We start from the raw sequence: 23,008 nt of genomic DNA on the forward strand, positions 1-23,008 counted from the left end.
AGGAGGTGATTATTCCCTTGTATAAGGCAATGGTCAGGCCAAACCTTGAGTACTGTATACAGGTCTGGAGGCCTCATTTTAGCAAGGATGTGGAGCTGCTTGAACGAGTACAGAGAAGGGCAACAAGATTAGTGAATGGAACAAAGGGTTGCTCTTACGAAGAAAGGCTTAAGTTTTGCAAATTACAGTGTCTGGAGACTAGGCACCGTCGAGGTGATCTGATAGAGGTGTATAAAGCCTTGAATGGTTTGAGCATGCTCAATGCTGATGGGATTCTTCCTCTTGCTCAGAATAATCACCCGAGAGGGCATAAATTCAGATTGAGGAAAGACAGATGTAGGATAGAACCAAATTCCAATTCTTCACTGTTTATATCTGTGTGACATCCCAACTCTGATATCCCAACAATATCTGCCTTTGATATATTGATTAGCCATTCAAAAGTTGTTTGTTATACAGATAACCCTCGTATAACATGGTGGTGGTAGTAGTAACTTCACGCTTCGAAGTCACAATTTTTTATGCTTTCAAACAAGTTCAATAGCACAGAACTTAACCCAGGGATCTCTCAACAAAATACAGTGGACCCCCGCTTTAAAGATATAAAGCACAAATTTAACTTTATTACCTTAATACTTTAATACAATTCACAAAGTGAAATGATACGCAAAAATTGGAAGAATATTTTCTAGTTAGCAAAATAAAAATAAATTTACACTTACATACATGGCTTAATTAATATGTACTGTAATATGTACATACTAACTAATTGATATAGTACAGAGAAGGGCAACAAGATTAGTGAATGGAACAAAGGGTTGCTCTTACGAAGAAAGGCTTAAGTTTTGCAAATTACAGTGTCTGGAGACTAGGCACCGGCGAGGTGATCTGATAGAGGTGTATAAAGGTTTGAATGGTTTGAGCATGCTCAATGCTGATGGGATTCTTCCTCTTGCTCAGAATAATCACCTGAGAGGGCATAAATTCAAATTGAGGGAAGACAGATGTAGGACAGATGTGCAGAAATTTGCCTTTAGCCAGCAGGTAGTTGGTTGGTGGAGCAGACTTCCATCCCTTGTTGTGGAAGTTGATAGCCTAAATAAATTCAAGACTCAGCTGGACAGGTATTTCAAACGAACGGAGGGGTGAAGTAGAAGGGTTTTTTTTTTTTTGGCTGATGCTGCATAAGCTTGCTTTCTTGCATCATATGCCTCTACTAATGCTAATGTCTAAGTTTGCAGATGATACAAAAGTTGGCAGGGTGGTTAACCACCGCCATTAGGGTGAGGTACTGGAACAAGATCGATGGGCTGAGAAATGGCAGTTGAAGTTTAACACTCACAAATACAAGTTATTGCGCATGGGCAGCAGTAATTCTAAAGTAACTTATCGACCGTGTGGTACTACACTCAGGATAGTGGAGAATGAAAAAGACCTGAGGGTAATGGTACAGTCAGATATGAAATTCTCTGAGCATAGCAGATATGCTACTAGGGCAGCTCGTGGTGTTTTGTTACTTATATAGAGAAACTTTGCTAGCAAGGATTAGGAGGTGATCATCCCTTTGTATAAGGCCATGGTTAGATCGAATCTTGAGTACTGTATACAGGTCTGGAGGCCTTGCTTTAGGAAGGATGCAGATCTGCTGAAATGGGTGCAAAGAAGGGCAACCAGACTGATGAAGAGAACAAAAGGTTGCTCTTACCTAGAACGGCTTCAGTTCTGCAAATTGTTGAGTTGCAAGACTAGGTACCTATGGGGAGATCTGATTGAAGCATTTAAAGTCCTGAATGGATTGAGCAAACGGAATTTTAATGATATTCTTCCACTTGCTGAGTTTGCACACATGAGGGAGCATAAATTCAAGTTAAGGAAAATTGATGTGAGGAAGTTTGCTTTCAGCTAGTGGGTGGTTGATTATTATTATTTTTTTTTTTTATGAAAACCCCAAACACGAAAGGTATCAAAACCTATAGTACTTAGTACCGTGCATGGGTTGAAGGAGAAGTATGGAGGGAGGGGGGTGCCGGAAACTTTGCTCTAGAGAATAAACATGGGTTTCACCACTTCATGATTATTGTTGTTGTTGGAACAGGTCTCCATCTGTAGTTTTTCTGATGGGTTGAATAAATTCAAGGGAGAACTAAGCAAGCAAATTGTTGGAGGGTACAGATGGGTGAACTGTGTGTGTGTGTGTGTGTGTGTGTGTGTGTGTGTGTGTGTGTGTGTGTGTGTTGGATGTGCTATATAAGCTTTCTTGTATCATTTGCCATTACTAACACTACTTTATTATTATTATTATTGAAACTCCAAACACGAGAGGTATTAGAACACCTACAGTACTCAGTACCATGCATGGGTTGAAGGTTGAAAAGATGATATTTGACTTCTGTAGATTGCATTTTTCAGGAAAACCTATGAAGGAAGGTTGTTCCAGAAAACGGAAGTCGAATGAATAAATGAGGAAGAAGAAAAGTTAGTTCTGTGAGTTTGAAGTTGGACAGTAAAAGGATGTTGATGGGTGGCGGCACCTGTTTGGACTGCTTTTGAAGCGAGAGCAGAAATTATAGAAGCTAATTCAGAAGAACAATGCCCATGGAAGTATCTATAGAAAAGGTATGCAGCAAAAACAGAATGTCTATGAGACAGAGAATGGAGAGACTCTGTTAGATATGAGTCATTAATTAACCTAACTGTCCTCTTTTGAATGGAATCTAAAAGCTTGACAGCGGCTTTGACAGACACCATCCTGGATGTGGGAACAATATTACATTGTAGGGCAGATTTGCAATTTGTACAGAATGAAGAGCTGTTTGGAAGAAAAGTAACAATGAGAGTGAAAGAAAAAACCCCAGCTGTGAATATTAAAATCGCCAATTAAAGCCCCCTAGGAAAATTACCTGTTAGGAAATTTGGTCTGTTGAAAGTCAAGTTTCAAAGAAAGGAAGTCAGAGTTCCCACTGATTAGTGGAGTTGGAAAAATGATAGAGATAACAGATGAATTTGACACGATTGGGAAGAGAGATTAAGCCAGAGGAGATTCCAAATTACTGAGTCTCTCACTGGGAATATTAGAACAGACATACGCACAAGTAACACCTTTGAAGCAAAAGGAATTATCCAGCTAATAATTTGGACAACTGAGATGAGCAGTTATCCTGGTTGACTCAAATAGGATAACTGGGATTGGGATTCTGTCAGAAAAAGTATATTGGGTTTGGTAGACTAAGCAGAAATGGACATCATTGAGATTAGAACTGAGACCACATATATTTGTGATATTATTATTATTAGCCATATGGTGCAAGGAAGCCTGAGGCTTTTGCTGCACCAGCCAAAAAAAATTTATGAGTTACCCAGAGAGAGAGAGAGAGAGAGAGAGAGAGAGAGGAGAACAAGAATCAGAAGTAGAAAGGAATCACCAAGAAAGAAAAAAAATTACGATGTCCATCTCAGGACCCTGGGCGTGCCAAGCCCATACTCACCAGATGTGAGGCCCCTTGGGTTATGAATGAGGAAGTGTTTGGGAGGTTTAGATCTTTTTGCAGATAAGTTTGTTCTATTAGTTTGACAATTCATGGTGTATTCAGTAGTAAGAAAAGGTGGCGAGGACATGCTGTATGAAGTAATGAAATTTTTGGATATGGTGTACACAAGGTAATATACCCAGCTCCTTGACATAAAGCCTCAACAATGACCCCCCCCCCCCGCATACACACTACAAGGACTCCCTCCAGTCGCTATCTGGCAGAGTAGAGGTAGAGGCACCGAGATTATACTTATACAGCTGATCTGGAAGCCTCCTAGAGAGTTACCAATAGGTTCGGTCTGGTGGATTATCCAGCGGCAAGCCTGCAAACACCTTTTTAGAGCTGTACCCTCAAAATGTAAGGAAGATTGGACCTTATGATGTCTATCATAACCTCAAAAGACATCAATCATACAATGTGATGGAAGATATAGGGGGGGAGAACTGCCGGAGCTTTGCTCTACAGATTAAACATGGGTTCCACCACTTCAACCCTCGAATAAATGAAGTGGTGGTATTGCACCAGTCAATGAGAGTCATCTACTGGTGCAATACTGCTACCACAAATGATTTCCTAAAATCAGTGACACACAGAAGAGCAACTACTGTTTTCACAAGGATTATGCTACTGTAAATTCTCTGCTCATAGTAAGTTATCTACATTATACACACTTGTAGGTAGAAGGAATTTGTTTTGTAGAGATGGGATACACTTAAACAAAGGTGGTGCAAAAGTTTTTGCCAGTATTATTGAGGATACCTTAAAGGTTCAGGGAAACTGCTAATTAGGGAGGATGTGGGTAATATTGACACATGTTTATCTGATAATATTGGTCAAAGTAACTCTTGCACATACCTTAAGAGTTCTTATCTGTTACCCCAACTGGACGTATTATCTAGATGTTCTGGGGGCAGAAACGTTTCACATGAGCGGGTAGCTAATATCAGGGAAGAGAGCCTAAAAAACTTCAAGGGTTGTGTTAGGGTTGTTAAATATACAAGAACAGTAAATCTTAATTGTTTATACAGTAACGTTAGAAGTGTCGTCAATAAAATGAGTGAATTCGAACTGCTGGTTAAAACAAGTAACGCGAACATAATAGGGCTTACAGAGATGTGGTGCCACCTGGAAATTGGGGATGGTGAGTTTAAGTACAGCTTGTATAATGTATTTAGGAAGGATAGGGTAGATAGAAGGGGTGGTGGGGTTATGCTTCTTATCAGAAGCAGCCTGAGTGCGATGATAACTTTCCCGGATTCAGACATTTCACATGCTAGTATAGAGTCTGTATGGTGTGAGATAGTTGGAAACAAAGGTATAATGCGAGTAGGAGTAATCTACAGACCAGGTGATTGTGAAGATTATGACAAAAGCCTTTATCTGATAGAGGTGTACAAGGCTTTGAATGGCTTGAGCATGCTCAATGCCGATGGGATTCTTCCTCTTGCTCAGAATAATCACCTGAGAGGGCATAAATTCAAATTGAGGAAGGACGGATGTCGGATAGATGTGCGGAAATTCGCCTTTAGCCAGTGGGCAGTTGGTTTGTGGAATAGACTTCCATCGCTTGTTGTTGAAGTTGATAGCCTAAACAAATTTAAGGCTCAGCTGGACAGGTATTTCGAACGAATTGAGGGGTGAAATGGGAGTAGTGGTTGTTTTTTTTTTTTTTTTTTTTTTTTTTTGGCTGATGCTGAATAAGCTTGCTTTCTTGCATCATATGCCTCTACTAATGCTAATGCCTCTACATGCAAATGGAATGGGCAAGTAAGCGTCAATGCCTTATTATGGGTGATTTTAATTTGCCTCTAATTGATTGGAGTAAATGGGAAGGAAACTCGACATGGGGAACAAAATTTTTAAATCAACTAGATGACTGTTATTTGCATCAACATGTCAGGGAAAGTACTAGAGAAAAGAATATCCTAGACCTCATCATCACACATGAATCAGATGACATAACAGGGCTAACAGTAGAGGAACCAGTAGCAGGAAGTGATCAGAGTTCTACGGTGGATGATGACGAGAGAGGTAGCAGAAGTAAAAGGCAAAGGAATGGGTTTTAATTTCAGAAAAGGAAATTACGATGCCTTAAGGTACTACATGGCCTCTATTAACTGTGTAGATATCGTGCAGAAAATGAATACATTTGAACTGTGGTACGCTTTTAAAACATTAATCACAGATGCCTTGAATGCGTATATACCATTAAAAAATTCTCCACGAGGAGGGTTCCAAGTTGGATGAATAGTGACGTTGCCACATTACTTGAGCAGAAAAAGGTGGCATGGAAAGGTTACAGAGCAATAAAAATTACTGAAGCCTATAACAGCTACAAGGAGATGTGTAATAGAGCCACAGAAAAGGTTCGACAGGCAAAGGCAGTTTATGAGAAATCGCTAGCAAACAGAGCAAAGAGGGGGGATAAAGAATTCTTCACATATATAAATGCCAAGAAGAGCAGGACAAACCAGATCAGACCTTTACGTAAGGGAAAGGGGATAGTATTAAATACACCAGCTGCCGTTGCAGATGAACTCAACAGTTATTTTGCATCGATATTTACAAATGAAAAACCTTTTGTGGCAATGGGAAATTGTGGGAGCGAAGTTAAAAAATATGTAATTAATGATATTGAAATTTCGAAAGATTATTTAATGAAAAAACTTTCGAGCCTACAGACCAGTAAGGCTCCTGGAGTTGATGGAATATACCCTATAATCTTAAGGGAGGCGGCAAGTGAGGGCATTGAACCATTGAGGCTAATTATGCGAGCATCACTAGACTCTGGGGAAATTCCCTTGGATTGGAAAAGTGCAAATGTATCTCCCATACATAAGGGTGGCTCTAAAAGTGAAGTTGGAAATTATCGACCTGTCAGTCTAACTTCAGTAGTAGGGGAAAATCATGGAGGCAATGATCAAGGGTGGAATTCAGGATCATTTGGATCGAATTGAAATTCTCAAGGATACTCAGCATGGTTTTGTAAAGGGCAAATCATGTTTAACAAATCTGGTTCGCTATTTCGAAAGGGTCACTCACGAGATGGATTTAGGGAATAATTTCGACATTGTTTATTTAGATTTCAGCAAAGCTTTTGACTCAGTCCCACATGAGCGGTTGCTTTATAAGCTGGAACAGGTTGGAATCACTGGGAAAATCCTTAGATGGATAGCAGGGCAGGAGGCAGAGGGTTGTGATAAATGGCTATTCCTCAGATTGGGTTGATGTAAGAAGTGGGGTTCTTACATCGGTGGTCCTAATACTGATCCTAATACTGGTCCTAATACTGATCCCCAAGGATCAGTATTAGGACCACTGTTGTTTTTAATTTTCATAAACAACATCAATGAAGGGATAGAGGGTGTGATGTCTAAATTTGCAGATGATGTTAAAATTGGTAGAGTAGTTAATGATCACTGTCAAGCTGAGCTTCTTCCGAGAGACCTAGATAGACTTCAGGAATGGTCAGAAAAATGGCAGCTATGCTTTAATCCAACAGTGTAAGGTATTACACCTGGGAAACAGTAATCCCAAAATAACTTATTCATTTGGTGGAGTTCAACTAAACCCAGTACTAGAGGAAAGGGACTTGGGTGTTACGATATGGTCAGACATGAAATTCTCTGAGCATTGTAAACAGGTTGCAAGGAAGGCCCATGGTGTCCTATCGATGATCTATCGAACTTTTGCAAGTAGAGATAGGGACATGATAATCCCATTATATAAGGCTTATGTTAGACCACACTTGGAATACTGTGTTCAAGTATGGAGACTTGCACCTAAAGAAAGACATCGAGCTTCTTGAAAGGGTGCAAAGATGGGTAACTCGCCTGGTGAGATCGGCAAAAGGGTGTCCTTACGAAGAAAGACTTCGAATATGTGGGTTGCAGAGTTTGGAAACTAGACACCTTAGAGGAGATTTGATTGAGGTGTTTAAGGCTCTGAGAGGCATCAGTAAAATGAATGAGGATGAAATTTTCAAGATTATAAATGATGCTAGAACTAGGGGACATAAATTAAAGTTACGGGGGGAAATGTTTAGATTGGACTGCAGAAAGTTTTATTTTAGCCAGCGAGTTATAAATTACTGGAATAAGTTGCCTTCATGGGTGGTAGAGGCATGGGTGACAGTTTGGGGAAATTCAAAGGTCATCTGGATAGTACTTTTGGGTAAGGGAAGCGCATAGGATGATAGGTTTAATTTCATTTTTTTTTATTAATTATTATTATTTATTTATTTTTTATTTTTTTTTTTATCATTGTTTTGTTCGGATTTTTTTTTTTTTTTTTTTTTGGCTGGTGCAGCATAAGCCATAGGCTTTCTTGCACCATGCAGCCATTACTAATACTAATTATCATGAAAAATGGTGCAATATTTAGCTCAATAGCTATTCAATGAAACAATTAAAATTTAATGCTTACATTCACTCTTCCAAGTTTTAGCTTATACAAATATGCTTTAAAATTATTCAGAACTCTTACCTTTATCTGTTCAGCCTTTTAACTTCATCTCCATCCACTTTTTCTGGTCACAGTTTATCTGGCTGAATGAGTTCTTCATTTGTTAGTGGTTCATCAAGAGGCAATTAATTCTTTAATACAGTCTTTCTCCAATTCACCAAAGCACAACTGTTTGGCTAAGCACATAATCTCAGCTTGGATTTGCTCTGCAATTTTTTAATATTCTCTGAAGTTACTACAACATTTTGGCCATATTTTTTTATGAACACCATTCACACAGCTGGAGGAAATTTCATTCCAGATTTCCATGATATTTAAGGCTTTAAGTATATTGAAGTTTCCTTCCAAAACTGTTTTAGATTGGGCACCTTCATCCTCAGTTTCACTAACAGCTCTGGAAAATGATTCCTAGTAAGTGTAACACTAGTAACATTTTGCAACATTTATCAACAGCTGGGTAAAAATAATCCACACACCATTCTTGCAACTGTGGTCTTATCTAACTTCATAAGAACAGATAACCTTGACCTCACATAGTCCTTTAATGCCTTTGGGGTTCTGTGAATGGTAAACTAGCCTGAACTGACCTAACATTTCCTCATATTTTTGAGTAAAGTAATTTTTAGCTTTCCTAAATCCTGGATTATGTTATACATGTATTATTAAATAACAGGTTTATGTCTAACTTCTTTCCTAAGGAAACACTTCTTCATTTCTTTTCACAGATTCAAAAAAGTCACTTTTGCTCTTTTTTGCACTTTTGCTCTTTTATTACTTAACGGATATAGCACAATACTGTAAATTAATTCTGAACATCAAGATGAAGATTGCAGTCAATTAGAAAAGAATAATACTGCAGTGCCAAAACAAAACCAAGGCAGAATGAACGTTCCTAAACTTGTATGGTGATGATATCATCACTGTGGCATGTCTTCATTTGCTAATATTTTCATAGTAAAATAAGAGCAAATATTCTACTTGAAGTATTATTTTTAAACAGTCAGAAAATGAAAAAAGTTATGGTATGGCCACATAAATCAGAGGAATTTAAAAGTAATAATTTTTACAAAACCACTCAACAAATTTAGGGGACACATGAACTTGAACCATATTCACACTATGAGGGGTAGGCTGAAAATAATGCTTTAGTTCATATCCTCAGGACTAAGTGGCACAGCATATTCCCATTAGGTTCACCATAGGTAACAATTTACAGTTAGTACGTGCACAATAACATTTCTGTGTGGCTGTTTGTTTACAAGTTACTCTGTTTTAAATCATAGCATCCTTGAACATACAGTTCAAACAATGTGCAGTTACTGACTTTCTAACTGCCAAAAAATATAGACCAAATTTTTTTGAAAAAGGAACTGCAATCAATTCATTCTGTTATATAGAGCAGATGAAGTTAAAGCAGCCATGAAGAGATGGCTTGACCTCTCAGTTGAAAGAATTTCACTTGAATGGCCTACAAAAACTTGTTCAGTGCTGGACAAATTGTATCAAGTTTGGTGGAGAGTATGTAGAATAATGATACATCTAATTAAAGACAACTTTTTATCTATAAGTAACTTTTTTTTTTTTTTATTTCTCTATTCCCCTAAAAGTTATGCAATAAAGAGGCAATACTTTTCAGCTCACTCTCATCTTTGCACTACTGCACACACACATTTCATTATTGTTTACTTCTGCAAGTGACCCAAGTATAGTGAGTTACCATCAGTTGTTTTGTTGCACACATAAGCAAGAGAATGGCTGAGGTTTGTTTGTTTGTTATTTGGTTTTTAGGAGCATTAGCAACTAAGGCCATATTGCTCCGGGATATGCGGTGGTCATTCCCTGACCTTTCCGCATCTTCCGTATTTGGTGGTGACGGGCTCGAACCCGGTCTAATCAAGAAGTGTGTGCTACGCACTGCTGCTCCTTCCCACCTGGCTATGGAGGCACCGATGGCTGAGGTGGGGGACATCATAAGTGTCTACAGACATAAGTGAAAAGATGAAATTCAGGACAACATAATTTGAGGAATACTTGTGCTGCCTAAAATTTTCAGTGCAGGAATATAAAAACAGAAAATTTTAGTCTGTGCAAAATGCAGAAATAAAAAAGCAACTGATGAAGGTTATTTTGTTACAGAACCCTTGTTACATTATATAAGCAATCATTTTTGAATGGATTGAGCAAGCTCAATGCTGCTAGCATTCTTCCTCTTGCTCAGACTACACCCAATGAGGGAGCATAAATTCAAATTGAGGAAGGACGATTGCAGGATAGATGTGTGAAAGTTTGCCTTCAGCCATCAAGTAGTTAGTTGTTGAAACAAACTTCCATCTGTTGTTGTTGTGGAAGTGGGTAACTTGAATAAACTCAATAAAGAACAAGAAAAGAGATGTGGGATTTTTTTTTTTTTTTCCAGGCTGATGCTTTATAAGCTTGCTTTCTTACATTATTCACCACTGCTAAAACCAATTTTCAAAAAAAAAATAATAAATAAATAATAATATATGCATTCTTCCCAACATATCAATTACACACAAAATAAAACCTTTCCTTGGCTTTACATTTACTACTCCTTAGATAATCTGTTTAAGTTCAGCCAGTTTATATGAATAGCATATTTCTTTATCAGTTCTGCATTTTAAATTGCACTTTTTTGCATATATGAAACCCTGACAATGAGTTTATAAAGATGCCACTTCCAAACAGAAAAAAAAAAAAAGCTTTTACTTTCCTACAAACACCAAACAAAGGTCTATTATTTATTCCTCCTGACAGCAAAACACAGTTGGCTATAAAATAAAATTCTTTAAAAACCAAGATGAAATTAACTCAATATGTGATGACTGTAAAATGTATCACTATGGCCTGTGCCATTAAGCAACAAATCATAACAACAGCAACAGGGATGTTACTAATTAACCATAAGTACAACTTCTATGGTGTCCAAATCCTATCAAAGATGGAATCTAAAGTCTTTGTATAGAGCTCATTTAGAGTTATTATCCAAACTAACCTTAAGAATACATATATAATGTAAAGAGGCAACTTGCCTGGTCAGCATAGAAATTTATGGCAAATTTTTTTCTAATAGTGGAATAGAGTTGGCTTTAACATCTATTTTAAGATTTTAAAATTAATTTGAGAAATGCATAAGTACTCTGTAGATTCAATTTCTTTAGAAAAACATTTATTTTACAAGTATTTTTCAGCTACTGTGACCAACAAAGATATCTGGCAGGTGAACAATCCCTCTCACCAGTTATTTGATGTAATAATATTATTAACAGTTAAAAGTAGCAAGGTTACCACAAGACAAAAAAACCGCTACCTGCTGATTAGGCGAAGTTAGTGAGGTAGTTTGAGAGAGCTCCAAAGGTATAGTACTTAAAAGCTTGTTATCCGAAGAGTTAAGGATTTCTGGTCTGCCTTCTGAAGACACATTATTAACTGTAGTGGGCTGTAGAGACATAGTACTATCAGGTGGTGGTGAAGTATTAACAGTCTATACATAAAGAATCCATAAAGAATTCAGAAAGAGAAGTAGCAAAGATACAAACATATATATATATATATATTAATGTTTAATTAGAAGCTTTTATTTAATTAGTATCTGCACATTACAATAAGAAACTCATGAAACTTGAATTCTTTCCATTTTTCCTAGCTATAACGTAAATGTTAGTGCTTTAGTATTATAAAGCTATTGGCAATTTGTGAATTATTAGTAACTTTAATTTCAGAAATGATTAATTAACTATTATATATTATATATAAATAATTAACTATTATCTCTACCTTTATAATAAAGCTCTGTGGCTTTAGATTTATTTCAAAGTTTAATTGAAGTTTCCTTTTATTCTGTCCTAAACACAAATTCAAATCTCCCCTAGGTCAGCTTTGTTGTAACTCAACCTTGTCAAAATAAAATTATTATGCTGGAATTAAAGACTCATGTTCCATATAAAGCAAAACTGTTTGGTAAACAAGAAGTAAACATATAACACGTACAAAGTTCACTCACTCATGCATTTCTTTTAGCATCAAGATTGATCTGCGTATGCAAAAACATGTTATCAAGTTCATAAAACATATGTATAGTATTTTTGCAGGAAAAAATTCACATACATGATCTCAGTTAAAGTTCTTCTCATATATATATTTTGAGTAATGGAAACATTGCACCTTTCAAATGTATAGAGAGAAATTAATATAAATTTATTTATAAGGCCATACATTTCAAAGAACTATTCACTTCCTCATCAGTGGCAAAATAAATACTCAGATGACTGAGCTGCAACTAATAATCAAAATGATAAAACTACGGTTGTAGGCCCGGTTAAACAGGCAACAAAGTCTTATGGATAAGCAAACTTGGTTAGATAGTAAGCACTCCAGTTGTCTAAAAGTTGGCTGGAAGATGTGAAGACTGGAGGCTCCTAATCAGCTGGATAATACGTCTGGGCATCTGGGAGAACCAACAGGTATCAGAAGATTACAACTGGTTAGAGCTATTCCTACTTGCATGTTTACGAACCTGGCTAAATATCTTTGGATGAAAGTGAATGGATACAGGAAGTTCTGCTATGCTGGTTAAGTTCAGACCAGATCAATTTTCTATAGTTTTTGTAGACTGACTACAGGAAGCTATTGTTGTAGTTTTGAGACCAGGAACACTTTTCAGCAGTTTAGGCTGTTCTCTTTTAGATGCACTGGTCTTATGGGAGATATAGCATTGATAGGATGACACTAATAAAACAGAAGAAATATGTAGGAATAATGATCCTCCTTTATTACTGATTGATTTCCTGTATCCCTTCTGTATGTGGAACACATTTATGAAGCTGCATCCCCCCCCCATCACCACCAAAGATACATTATATATATATTTATTTTATTTATTTTTTTTAATTATTATTATTTTTTTTTTCACTTTCTTGGAGGTTTCCTAGTTGAGTATGGTTGCCATGTTCCTCCACTCATGCCTGGAACTTTCAAAGTGACTACATTACAATACAATAAATATCTGAATGTATCATTAGTGACTAATGGAGGAGGGGAGATAACAGATTGGACAATGTTTTTGGTTAAAGTTATCTTTATAGAAAACTTTAACATTATGTTTCATAGAAATTCAAAGTTTATGACCTCTTAGAGGATACTGTGTTTGTGATATTTTGCATTCTGAAATAGCGGGAGATATAAAATGTTGCCTAAGAATACTTCATATATGAAACTCAATATCACATACAATATACATAAATTAAATTGATTTCAGCTAATACTGCTAAATGATCAAATTTATTAATTATACTCAACATTTCTATACAAATGTGCATCTAACTTATCAGCAGATCTTTCAGCTAACTCTAATTCTGTATCCTATACTGTATATAATAATTAATTCCTTAGAAATTTTCCAATTGGATTTTTATAAGTGTGTTGTTGTGCAAATAATAAAAATTTATTAATTCATATGTTTTAATATAAAGTTGTGAAATTTATTCTTGGCATCAAACATGCCTTGTTATAGTGTCTGTGCACTACACAAGAGAGAGAGAGAGAGAGAGAGAGAGAGAGAGAGAGAGAGAGAGAGAGAGAGAGAGAGAGAGAGAGAGAGAGAGAGAGAGAGAATGTGCTGCAGTGTTGTCATGCATCAGCAAATAATGAAAAATCCTCGAGCTAACTCATGTTTAGAAGCTTTTGCTTGTAAAATTGGCCTGTTAATTGGTTTGGTAGATTTAGACTCCTTGCTATCGAAAGCCATTGCAAAAGACCACCTTCGACATCACAATACAAGGTAGAGACAATCTCTCTCCCTTTGTAACAATCATTATATTTTGTCAGTTTGTGCAAAATTTGAGCTCTGAAATCAACGTTTTTTTTTTTTTTTTTTTTTTTTTTTTTGCCTCCAATCACATTTCACAATTATTTCTGCCAAATTTAAAACTATATATTAAAGAAATGATTAAAACATTCAAATACATTCATCACACAGAATATTACTCAGAATTGACAGTGTTCAGATAAGCAAGTAAAATATATATATATTTTTAATTAAAAACTTTGTCACAGTCCCAATGTGGACATTAGTACTTTATAATTTTTTTTTTCCAAAATATTAGATCATGTTCTATATAGTACACATAAACTGCATAAAGGTTTTTTATAGTCTATAGTCTATGTTATATATTTAAGAAATGATAAAAGTCTACGTTATATATTTATTTCAGTTTTATTGTAAAAAATATGAATCAATCTCCTATAATAACAATAGCTTTTTATGATCAGAAAAGGGTAAAAAATGCAAAATTCCTTAAAAATTCTTTACTACAGCCATAGATACCATTCCCATAGTTCAATAAAGGTGAAACCTTTAATATACATTTAAGCTCTCAATTAAGAGAATTTTAAACTTATTCATTAACCCTGTAAATCTGCTACATGCGACTTCATTATGATACAAGCTTATAACATGCAAAAAATAAAAATAAACAAAAGTTGACATATTAATATGTGAAAATTAACAATAAGTTACCGTATTTCCCCATGTATAAGACGCACCATAATTTTGGGCCCGAAATTTGAAAAAAAAAAAAATGTATTACATAAAGTTATTGAACTCAAGTTTTATTCATCATAAAATTCATACAACTCATCACTGTCAAAACTCCCATCCATTAGCTTGTCCTCATCTGTGTCTGATGACGAATCACTGTCTTCATATATTGCCTCTTCCTCAGTTCCATCTATGGCATTTTAAATGCCACACTTCTTAAATGACTTGACAACGATCTCAATCTTGATATTATCCCAGGATCTTTTCAACCAGGTACAAACTTCTCCTATAGCTGGTTTCTTCACTCTTCCTGCTGGTGTCAAATTGTCCCCAGAAGACTTCATCCATTGGTTCCATTTGTCTCTCATGGTTTGTTAATGCTGACATCAAGTAGTTGGAGCTGGGATGGCAAGGTATGAGGGCAAGTTTTGTTTTTTGCTCTGCAGCAATCTTCTTTGTATTTTTTGTTATGTGCCCTGAACCCCTGAACTGATCAAGCACCAATAGGACAGGTTTGCGTAAGATCCCACCTGGTCTCCTGCTCCAAACTTTCTCAAACCAGATCTTCATCCCATCCTGATCCATCCAACCCTTGTCATGAATGTGGAAAATCACTCCTTGAGGAATGTCTTATTTTGGCATTGTTTTGCGTTTGAAAATCAGCATAGGAGGCAGCTTGGTTCCGTCAGCACAACAAGCTAGAACAACTGTATAATGGCTCTTTTCATGTCCACTTGTCTTCACAGTTACAGTTTTCACCCCCTTCTTATCAACAGTTCTTTTACTTGGGACATCAAATTGAAGGGAGACTTTGTCCATATTTGCAATCTGACCTGACTCAAACTGATGCGTCTTCCGATGTTGAATGACAAAACGATGAAATTCAAGGACATTCTGCTCATAGCTTTCAGGCATTTTTTGGGCACGTCTAGTGCGTGTACGCATGCTTAGTCCATTCCGTTTCATGAACCTGAAGCACCAACTGTGTCCTCCTTTGAAATCAGTAACTTCTTTTTCATCAGCAATTCTTCTTGCCTCATGCTGAACCATCTTTGTAGACACAGGAATTCCAATTGCCCTTTGCTCCTCAATCTATATCTTCAATTCCCTCTCTAAATCAGGTCATTTTGCTGACTTGCCTCTAATGGCCTTCTTCTGCCGTGGCGTTTTCAGTAGGGTTTCTTCTTCCCGTAGCCAGTCTCGGATTGTTTTCTCAGTTGGAGGAGGACCAAACTTAAGTTTGGTCCTCCTCCAACTGAGTGTACGTTTACGTTCAGCTGCACGATTTCCATTCACTTTTGCAAACTGGATCACTTTTAACTTGAATTCAGCACTGTACGAAAATCTTTTCTGAGCCATTTCTGGGCAGAACGTGGCAAAACATAACCTAATATACCGGTAACAAGTGCGAAACAATGAGCGAAAGAAAACAAGCGGGAAATGCAAGTAAAAAATATCTACAACCACTGTATAAGACGCACCCAGTTTTTAGACCCCAAATTTTTTGAAAAAAGGTGTGTCTTATACATGGGGAAATACAGTATATATCCACTGTACTGCATTTCTAAATGTGCAGTTTACTAAAATTGTATATAATTGTATATAATTCCTGTGCGGACGTGCCTTTCTGCCGCTACTGGAACAGAGAAGTTTTTTCTGATTTATATTCTGCTTTATTAGTTTAAATTGACATATTAACTTATTTCTAGAGTAGCTTTATATTCCTATTTACGGTACTTAAAGTTAAAGTAACTTAGATAGAGATTTGTAGGTATTACTTAGTATCGGAAAGGGTATCAAATACACGAGTTTACCGTTCATAGACAGCCGCCATAGTTACGTGAAAATTAATCAGTAAATCTATTAATCTTGTCGAACTTCATTGGCAATTAAATTGTACTTTTAACTATACATATAACCACATAGGTTACGGAACATAAATAATTAGTAAAAATAAATAATTAATACATAACTTGATACGGAAGTTATATAAAGGGACTTCGTAGATAACACTCGTTACTGAAACGCGACACAGCATATCCGGAATTCGATAGCATTAGCTTTGTCTGGTATAGTGCATAATATAATATTGTCAATTAATCAGTAGATCTATTAATCTTGTTAAACTTCATTGTCAATTAAATTGTTCTTTTAACTATATATATATAATGACTTAGAGTACAAACGTAACAAATAATTAATACATACCTGATACTCGTTCGTGATTTCCCGCCATTTTTACACGATAGCATAAGCTTAGTGTAGTATAGTGCATAATATAATATTGTCAATTATTCAGTAAATCTATTAATCTTGATAAACTTTATTGTCAATTAAATTGTATTTTTAACTCTATAAATATATATAACGACTTAATCGTAACAAATAATTAATACATAACTATAGTGGTACACGTGATACGGAAGTTGTATAAAGGGAACACTAGATACCGAAAAAAAAAAAAAAAAAACAATATATATATCCATCTATATATATATATATATATATATATATATATATATATATATATAATATAACTTAAGGATTTAATTTTTGTTTTAAATTTTATTGAATTACATTGGAATCATGACTCTAACCAGAGCAGCAAAGCAAAAGGCTCAAGCTAATGGGAGTGCTGTGGTTCAGGGGAGAACTGAGGGGGCCAGTTGCCCTCTGAATCACAGTCTATTAAAATGCACTGTTTGCTTGATGTTTGCGGAGCAGTTGGGTACGGCACATGATACTGCCAAGGGGGATGTCTTTGTGTGTGCACGATGTAAGGAGTGCAAGGAAATCAGGCGACAACTCAGCGTTGTTGTGGGCCTTTATGAGAGCTTGAAGGACAGGGTGGATGCCCTCGAAGGAAATAAATTGAGGGGCCCATCAAGCTCTCAGCTGCCCACATCAACGCCAGAGCTTGCACTTGGTCATCAGGCAACACAGAAGCAGCCCGCTAGGCAGAATGCGCTGGTCCCACAGGAACTAGTAGTTGTTGGTGACTCTATTGTCAGGGAAACGGGGAACATGCTTTGTAAAAAGGATAGGTGGAATAGGACCAGGGTATGTCTGCCAGGGGCAAAGGTTGATGACATTGTAGAGCGGATATCATCTTTTAAGGGCACAAAAGGTGATATAGTTGTACACGTTGGCACGAATGATATTAAGAGTAGGAGACCGGCGGAATTACTTAGCAAGTACAGGTCACTGCTGAAAAAAAGCCGTGAATTAGGGTTGAACTTGAAAGTGTCTGCAATTCTGCCCAGACACGATAGGAGGGAGTATATGATGAGAGCCTTGTCGATCAATTCGGCCCTGGAGGGATTGTGCAAGGCTCAAGGGGTAGAATTTTTTTCAGCCTGGACTGTACTTGTTAACAGGAGAGATTGCTTCTACAGGGATGGGATACACTTAAATAGAAAGGGTGCAAGAATTTTTGCTGATGCTGTCGAGGCAGTGTTAGGTGGGTCGGAAAACTGCTAGTTGGGGGGGATACAAGGACTAATAGATTAACAGTAGCCACTGGCAGAGGTGGAAGTGATTCTTGCACTGCTTCTATTGAAATGAGCAGAAGTCTGAAAAACAAGATGCAGGATATTTCAGAGACTGCTGGTAGTCATTGCGTTACAAGTAAACACATGGGTTGTGTTAGGGTAGCTAAGAATAGAAACAGGTGCATGTATACCTGCGTGTACACCAATGCTAGGAGTTTGGTAAATAAATTTGATGAATTTGAGGTATTGCTGAAAACATCAAAGACAGATATTGTTGGAATATCAGAGACGTGGTGTCACACAGATATAAGGAATGCAGAACTGGAATTTGGGGAGTACAATGTGTACAGAAAGGATAGACAGGATAGGAAGGGAGGAGGAGTTATGCTAATAGTTAACAAACACACAAAATCCAAGGAAGTGAAGCTAGTCGACATCGCAGTCAGTTTGGTGTGACATAAGTATTGGGAGATCAAAATTGATCATAATTTCCCAGATATTGACTGGAATTTGTGGGTTGGTCACTCACACACTAGCAAGGCTTTTGTGGATTTATTGGATGATTGTTTTCAACATCAGCATGTTCGGGAGGCAACTAGAGAGAGTAATACTCTTGATCTGATTATCAGTTGTTTCTTCATGCATTAAGAATCTACAGATAAAGGAACCAATAGGTGACAGTGTGCTGAAGTGGGATTTACTCAAAGAGGTGACTACCATCAGGGGTAAAGGGAAGGGTTATTGCTTTCGTAAAGGCGAAAGGTTATATTAAAGGAGGCGGCAAAGCAACTAAGCAAACCCTTAGCCATAATTATGAGAGCATCCTTGGATTCAGGGGAGGTCCCCACGGACTGGAGATGTGCAAATGTATCCCCAATTCACAAAGGGGGATCGAAGGGTGACACGAGTAATTACAGACCAGTTGGCTTAACTTCTGTTCCGGGTAAAATAATGGAGTGACTGGTTAAAGATGCATTGCAGGATCATCTAGACAAGACTGCAGCAATAATTCAGACACAGCATGGGTTTGTTAAGGGAAAGTCTTGTCTGACAAATTTGATAGGATATTATGATGTGGTTACAAAGGAACTGGATGCAAAAAATAATTTTGTTATCATATATTTGGATTTCAGGAAAGCTTTTGACACTGTTGCGCATGGAAGACTATTGTACAAATTGGAGCAGAATGGTATTAAGAGTAAGCTGCTACAATGGATAAAAGGATTGTTAAGTGGAAGAAGACAGAGGGTGGTAAGCAATAGGTGCTGCTCTTCGTGGACTACTGTTATTAGTGGAGTCCCACAGGGTTCGGTGTTAGGTCCACTGTTGTTTTGTATATTTATCAATGATATTGATGAAGGTATATCAGGCTTAATGTCAAAGTTTGCAGATGATACAAAGGTTGGCAGGGTTGTTAATGACAGTAATGGCAGTGTGCTACTGCAACAGGAGATAGATAATTTGGGCAGATAGGCTAAGAAGTGGCAACTGAAGTTTAACCTTGACAAATGCAAAGTACTGCATATGGGTAGAAGTAACCCCAGAAAAATGTACCAACTGTGTGGTACTACACTTAAGGTGATAGAAAGTGAAAAAGACCTGGAGTAATTGTGCAGTCAGATATGAAGTTTTCTGAGCAATGCAGACAGGCTGCCAGGGCAGGTCATGGGGTTTTGTCAATGATATATAGGAATTTTGCTAGCAGGGAGAAGGAGGTGATTGTCCCTCTGTATAAGGCAATGGTCAGGCCACGCCTTGAGTACTGTGTACAGGCCTGGAGGCCTCATTTTAGGAAGGATGTAGATTTACTTGAGCGTGTACAGAGAAGGGCAACAAGATTGGTGAGGGGAATGAAGGGATCCTCTTACCAATAGAGGCTTAAGTTCTGCAAATTGCAGTGGCTGGAGACTAGGCACCTGCGCGGTGATCTGATTGAGGTGTATAAGGCCTTGAATGGGTTCAGCACGCTGAATTCTGATGGGATCCTTCCACTTGTTCAGATTACGAACCTAAGGGGGCATAAATTCAAATTACAAAAGGACAGATGTAGAATAGATGTGCGGAAATTTGCCTTTAGCCAGCGGGTGGTTAATTGCAGGAACAAACTTCCATCTGTCGTTGTATAAGTTGATACGTTAAATAAATTTAAGGAGGAACTGGACAGGCATTTGGAGGGAATGGTGTGATTTTTTTCTTTTTCTTTCTTTTTTTTTTTGGCTGATGCTGCATAAGCTCATACACTTGCTTTCTTGCATCACATGCCACTACTACTACTACTACTACTAGTAGTGCAAATGCATCAGATCTGCTTGCAACTAACTACTAAATAGTTATGATTGGCATCATTATGTATATCTCATATTGCGAATACCTTCACAACGAGTTGCCATGATATTGCACTACCTCGAATAAGTAACTCTTCACCATAGGAGAAGACTATTGTTACTTTTTCTCAGCGAATGCCACCACCCAGCCAGCACTGTTTCAGAGCTGATTTGGCTCCTCTTCGGTGGGTGAGCAGACACCCTGGTGTTGCAGTGATGGCAAGGCAGTTGCGAAGTTCTGAGCTGGCTGTTAGTTGCCGGCCTAAAACAGTCATGCCAGGCGAGCCACCCGGCATGCCGTGCAGCTGAGGCATTCCACGAGAAGCTCCCAATGCTGGTCCAGGCTCAACCAGTCCATCACTATACAGTTTCACCCAGTTCCAGTGCAGTGCCATACCCGCTTCGGACCCTAGCTCGACCGGCCCAGTCCTCTGAGCCAATCCTTGTCCAGAGGTTACCTACATTATTCTATTGACTAGAGACTGTTCACCTTGGAGATCTGCTGTGGATATGGGTACAGTACGGCATGAAAATTGCAGTCTCTCCCTCAGATTTTCAAGGGCCAACAGGAGTGCTCCGGACACCACAGGAGGTGCAGTGCTTTACGGAGATAGCATCCCTATCTCCGGACGAACCGATTCCAGGGAGCCAAACCCTTACAAAGAAAAGACAACTCTCCCAGGGACTCCTGTCGACTTCTCCGAGTCATGTTGCATTACCGCGCTTGGCTCCAGAGGGGTCGATCTCCGTGTCTGGGTTCGGGAATATTAACCTGATTCCCTTTCAGTCTACCAGTGAGATATCGTTGTAGTGGCTAGAAGGGATTCTGACTTAGAGGTGTTCAGTCATAATCCCACAGATGGTAGCTTCGCACCATTGGTCACTCGATCAAGCACATGTACCATGTGTTTGAACCTGCAGTTCCTCTCATACTGAGCAGGATTACTATTGCAACGACTAGTCATCAGTAGGGTAAAACTAACCTGTCTCACGACGGTCTAATCCCAACTCACATTCCCTATTAGTGGGTGAACAATCCAATGCTTGGCGAATTCTGCTTCGCAATGATAGGAAAAGTCGACATTGAAGGATCAAAAAGCAACGTTGCTATGAATGCTTGGCCACCACAAGCCAGTTAAACTTTTTTGAAACCTCTTGCTTAAAACTCTTTAAAGGAGCCAATCAGCTCTGAAACGGTACCATCTGTGTGGTGGCATCCGTGAGAATAAGTAACAATAGCCTTCTCCTATGGTGAAGAGTTACTTATTCAAGGTAGTGCAATATCATGGCAACTCGTGAAGGTATTCATAATATGAGATATACATGATGCCAATCATAACTATTTAGTAGTTAGCTGCGAATACCTGAGAGCAGATTTGATGCATTCGCCCTAAAATGCGACGTAATTCAAAAAAAATAACTAGTTTAACTAGAATGCTACTAATTAATACTAATTATCAATCAAAACAGTGAATATCCAAATTGGAGATAAAACATTACATAATTTTGCCTACATTTCCTGAATATTTATAAATAAAGTTTATTGCTATGCATAACTAATATCTAGTCCTTAATTTTACTGTATCAAGAAAAACAATGTATTCTAATTTATCATTCGGTTTCATTATCAATAAATGTCATTTTTACCTCTTCCTGCACTTCCTGAAGCATAACATCTTCACTTTCACAACTATCACCCAATTCTGTAATGTCTACTCCTGTCCTGATATCCCTTGGTGGTAATGGTGGAGGCGGTGTACTAGGTGGTGTACAAATTGGGCTTTCTACTGTGCTATCATACTGACCAAATGAAGAACCCTATGAAATAAATAAAGATCAAGTTTCATATATATATTTTTAAAATACCTGTTAATGTTTTTTTATATATTTTCCCTTTATTTTTATAAGTTCAACTAATGAATTGAGTTTTTCCACAAATTATTCAGTATTGAAGCTCTCAAAAATTAAACATACAGAAAGGCAAAAGTACACCATCCATCCTCATTGTATATTAATAAAAATTATGCTTATGAATTGATGAAATGAGGCCCAAAAACTATTTTCATATAATGCCATTCTTCTACTACTCTTTCCGTTCCAGAATTAGTAGTTATTAGAAACCATGTTTCAATAACTAGTCAATCATTGCAAGCTTGAAATAAGCAAGACTGAGTAGAGTTAATTAGAAGTAAAAATGGAACACCACCCAAAAAAGTAACTATGTTCAATTTAATTTTTTTTATTGCTAGCTGGTGTAAGTGACCAGAACAATTGTTGCACCCCCCCCCCTTCTTGATCATTCAATATATTTGCATGTTTTGAGATTATGACAGGCACTGTGATGAGACCAAACATTCCTTATATCAGTTTGCACACAGCTTTTTTTTTTTTTTTTTTTAATTTTGAAACCTTAAGTGCAGTTATGCATGTCTATTTTTATATACAGTCCTTCAAGCTTTTAATATGCTGCTGTGCAAAAGTATTTCTAATTTTTTTTTTTTTTTTTTTGCATGATAATTAGTGTTATGGCCACTTTAAATTATGTTCATAATTACAGTAGCTGATTTTTTGGAGAACTTAAATTGTGTTTTAGTAACTACATCATCATTTTTGACTCTCCTAATCACTTTATCAAAATGAAAC

General features: G+C 37.3%; 1 protein-coding gene across 1 annotated transcript in view; it reads right to left on the reverse strand.

The window, feature by feature from the left end:
• The window catches only part of RhoGEF2 (Rho guanine nucleotide exchange factor 2), a 764,869-nt gene that overhangs the window by 527,444 nt on the left and 214,417 nt on the right, over positions 1-23,008 (reverse strand). The window contains exons 11-12 of the mRNA XM_090384978.1: positions 22,013-22,183; positions 11,323-11,496 (exon numbers count right to left, since the gene is read on the reverse strand). Coding sequence (XP_090241104.1) covers positions 11,323-11,496; positions 22,013-22,183 — 345 coding nt within the window. The remainder of the gene's footprint in view (positions 1-11,322; positions 11,497-22,012; positions 22,184-23,008) is intronic.

Source organism: Mastigoproctus giganteus, chromosome 11, assembly GCF_048544385.1.
Source record: "Mastigoproctus giganteus isolate SK-2022 chromosome 11, ASM4854438v1, whole genome shotgun sequence".
NCBI lineage: Eukaryota > Metazoa > Arthropoda > Arachnida > Uropygi > Thelyphonidae > Mastigoproctus > Mastigoproctus giganteus.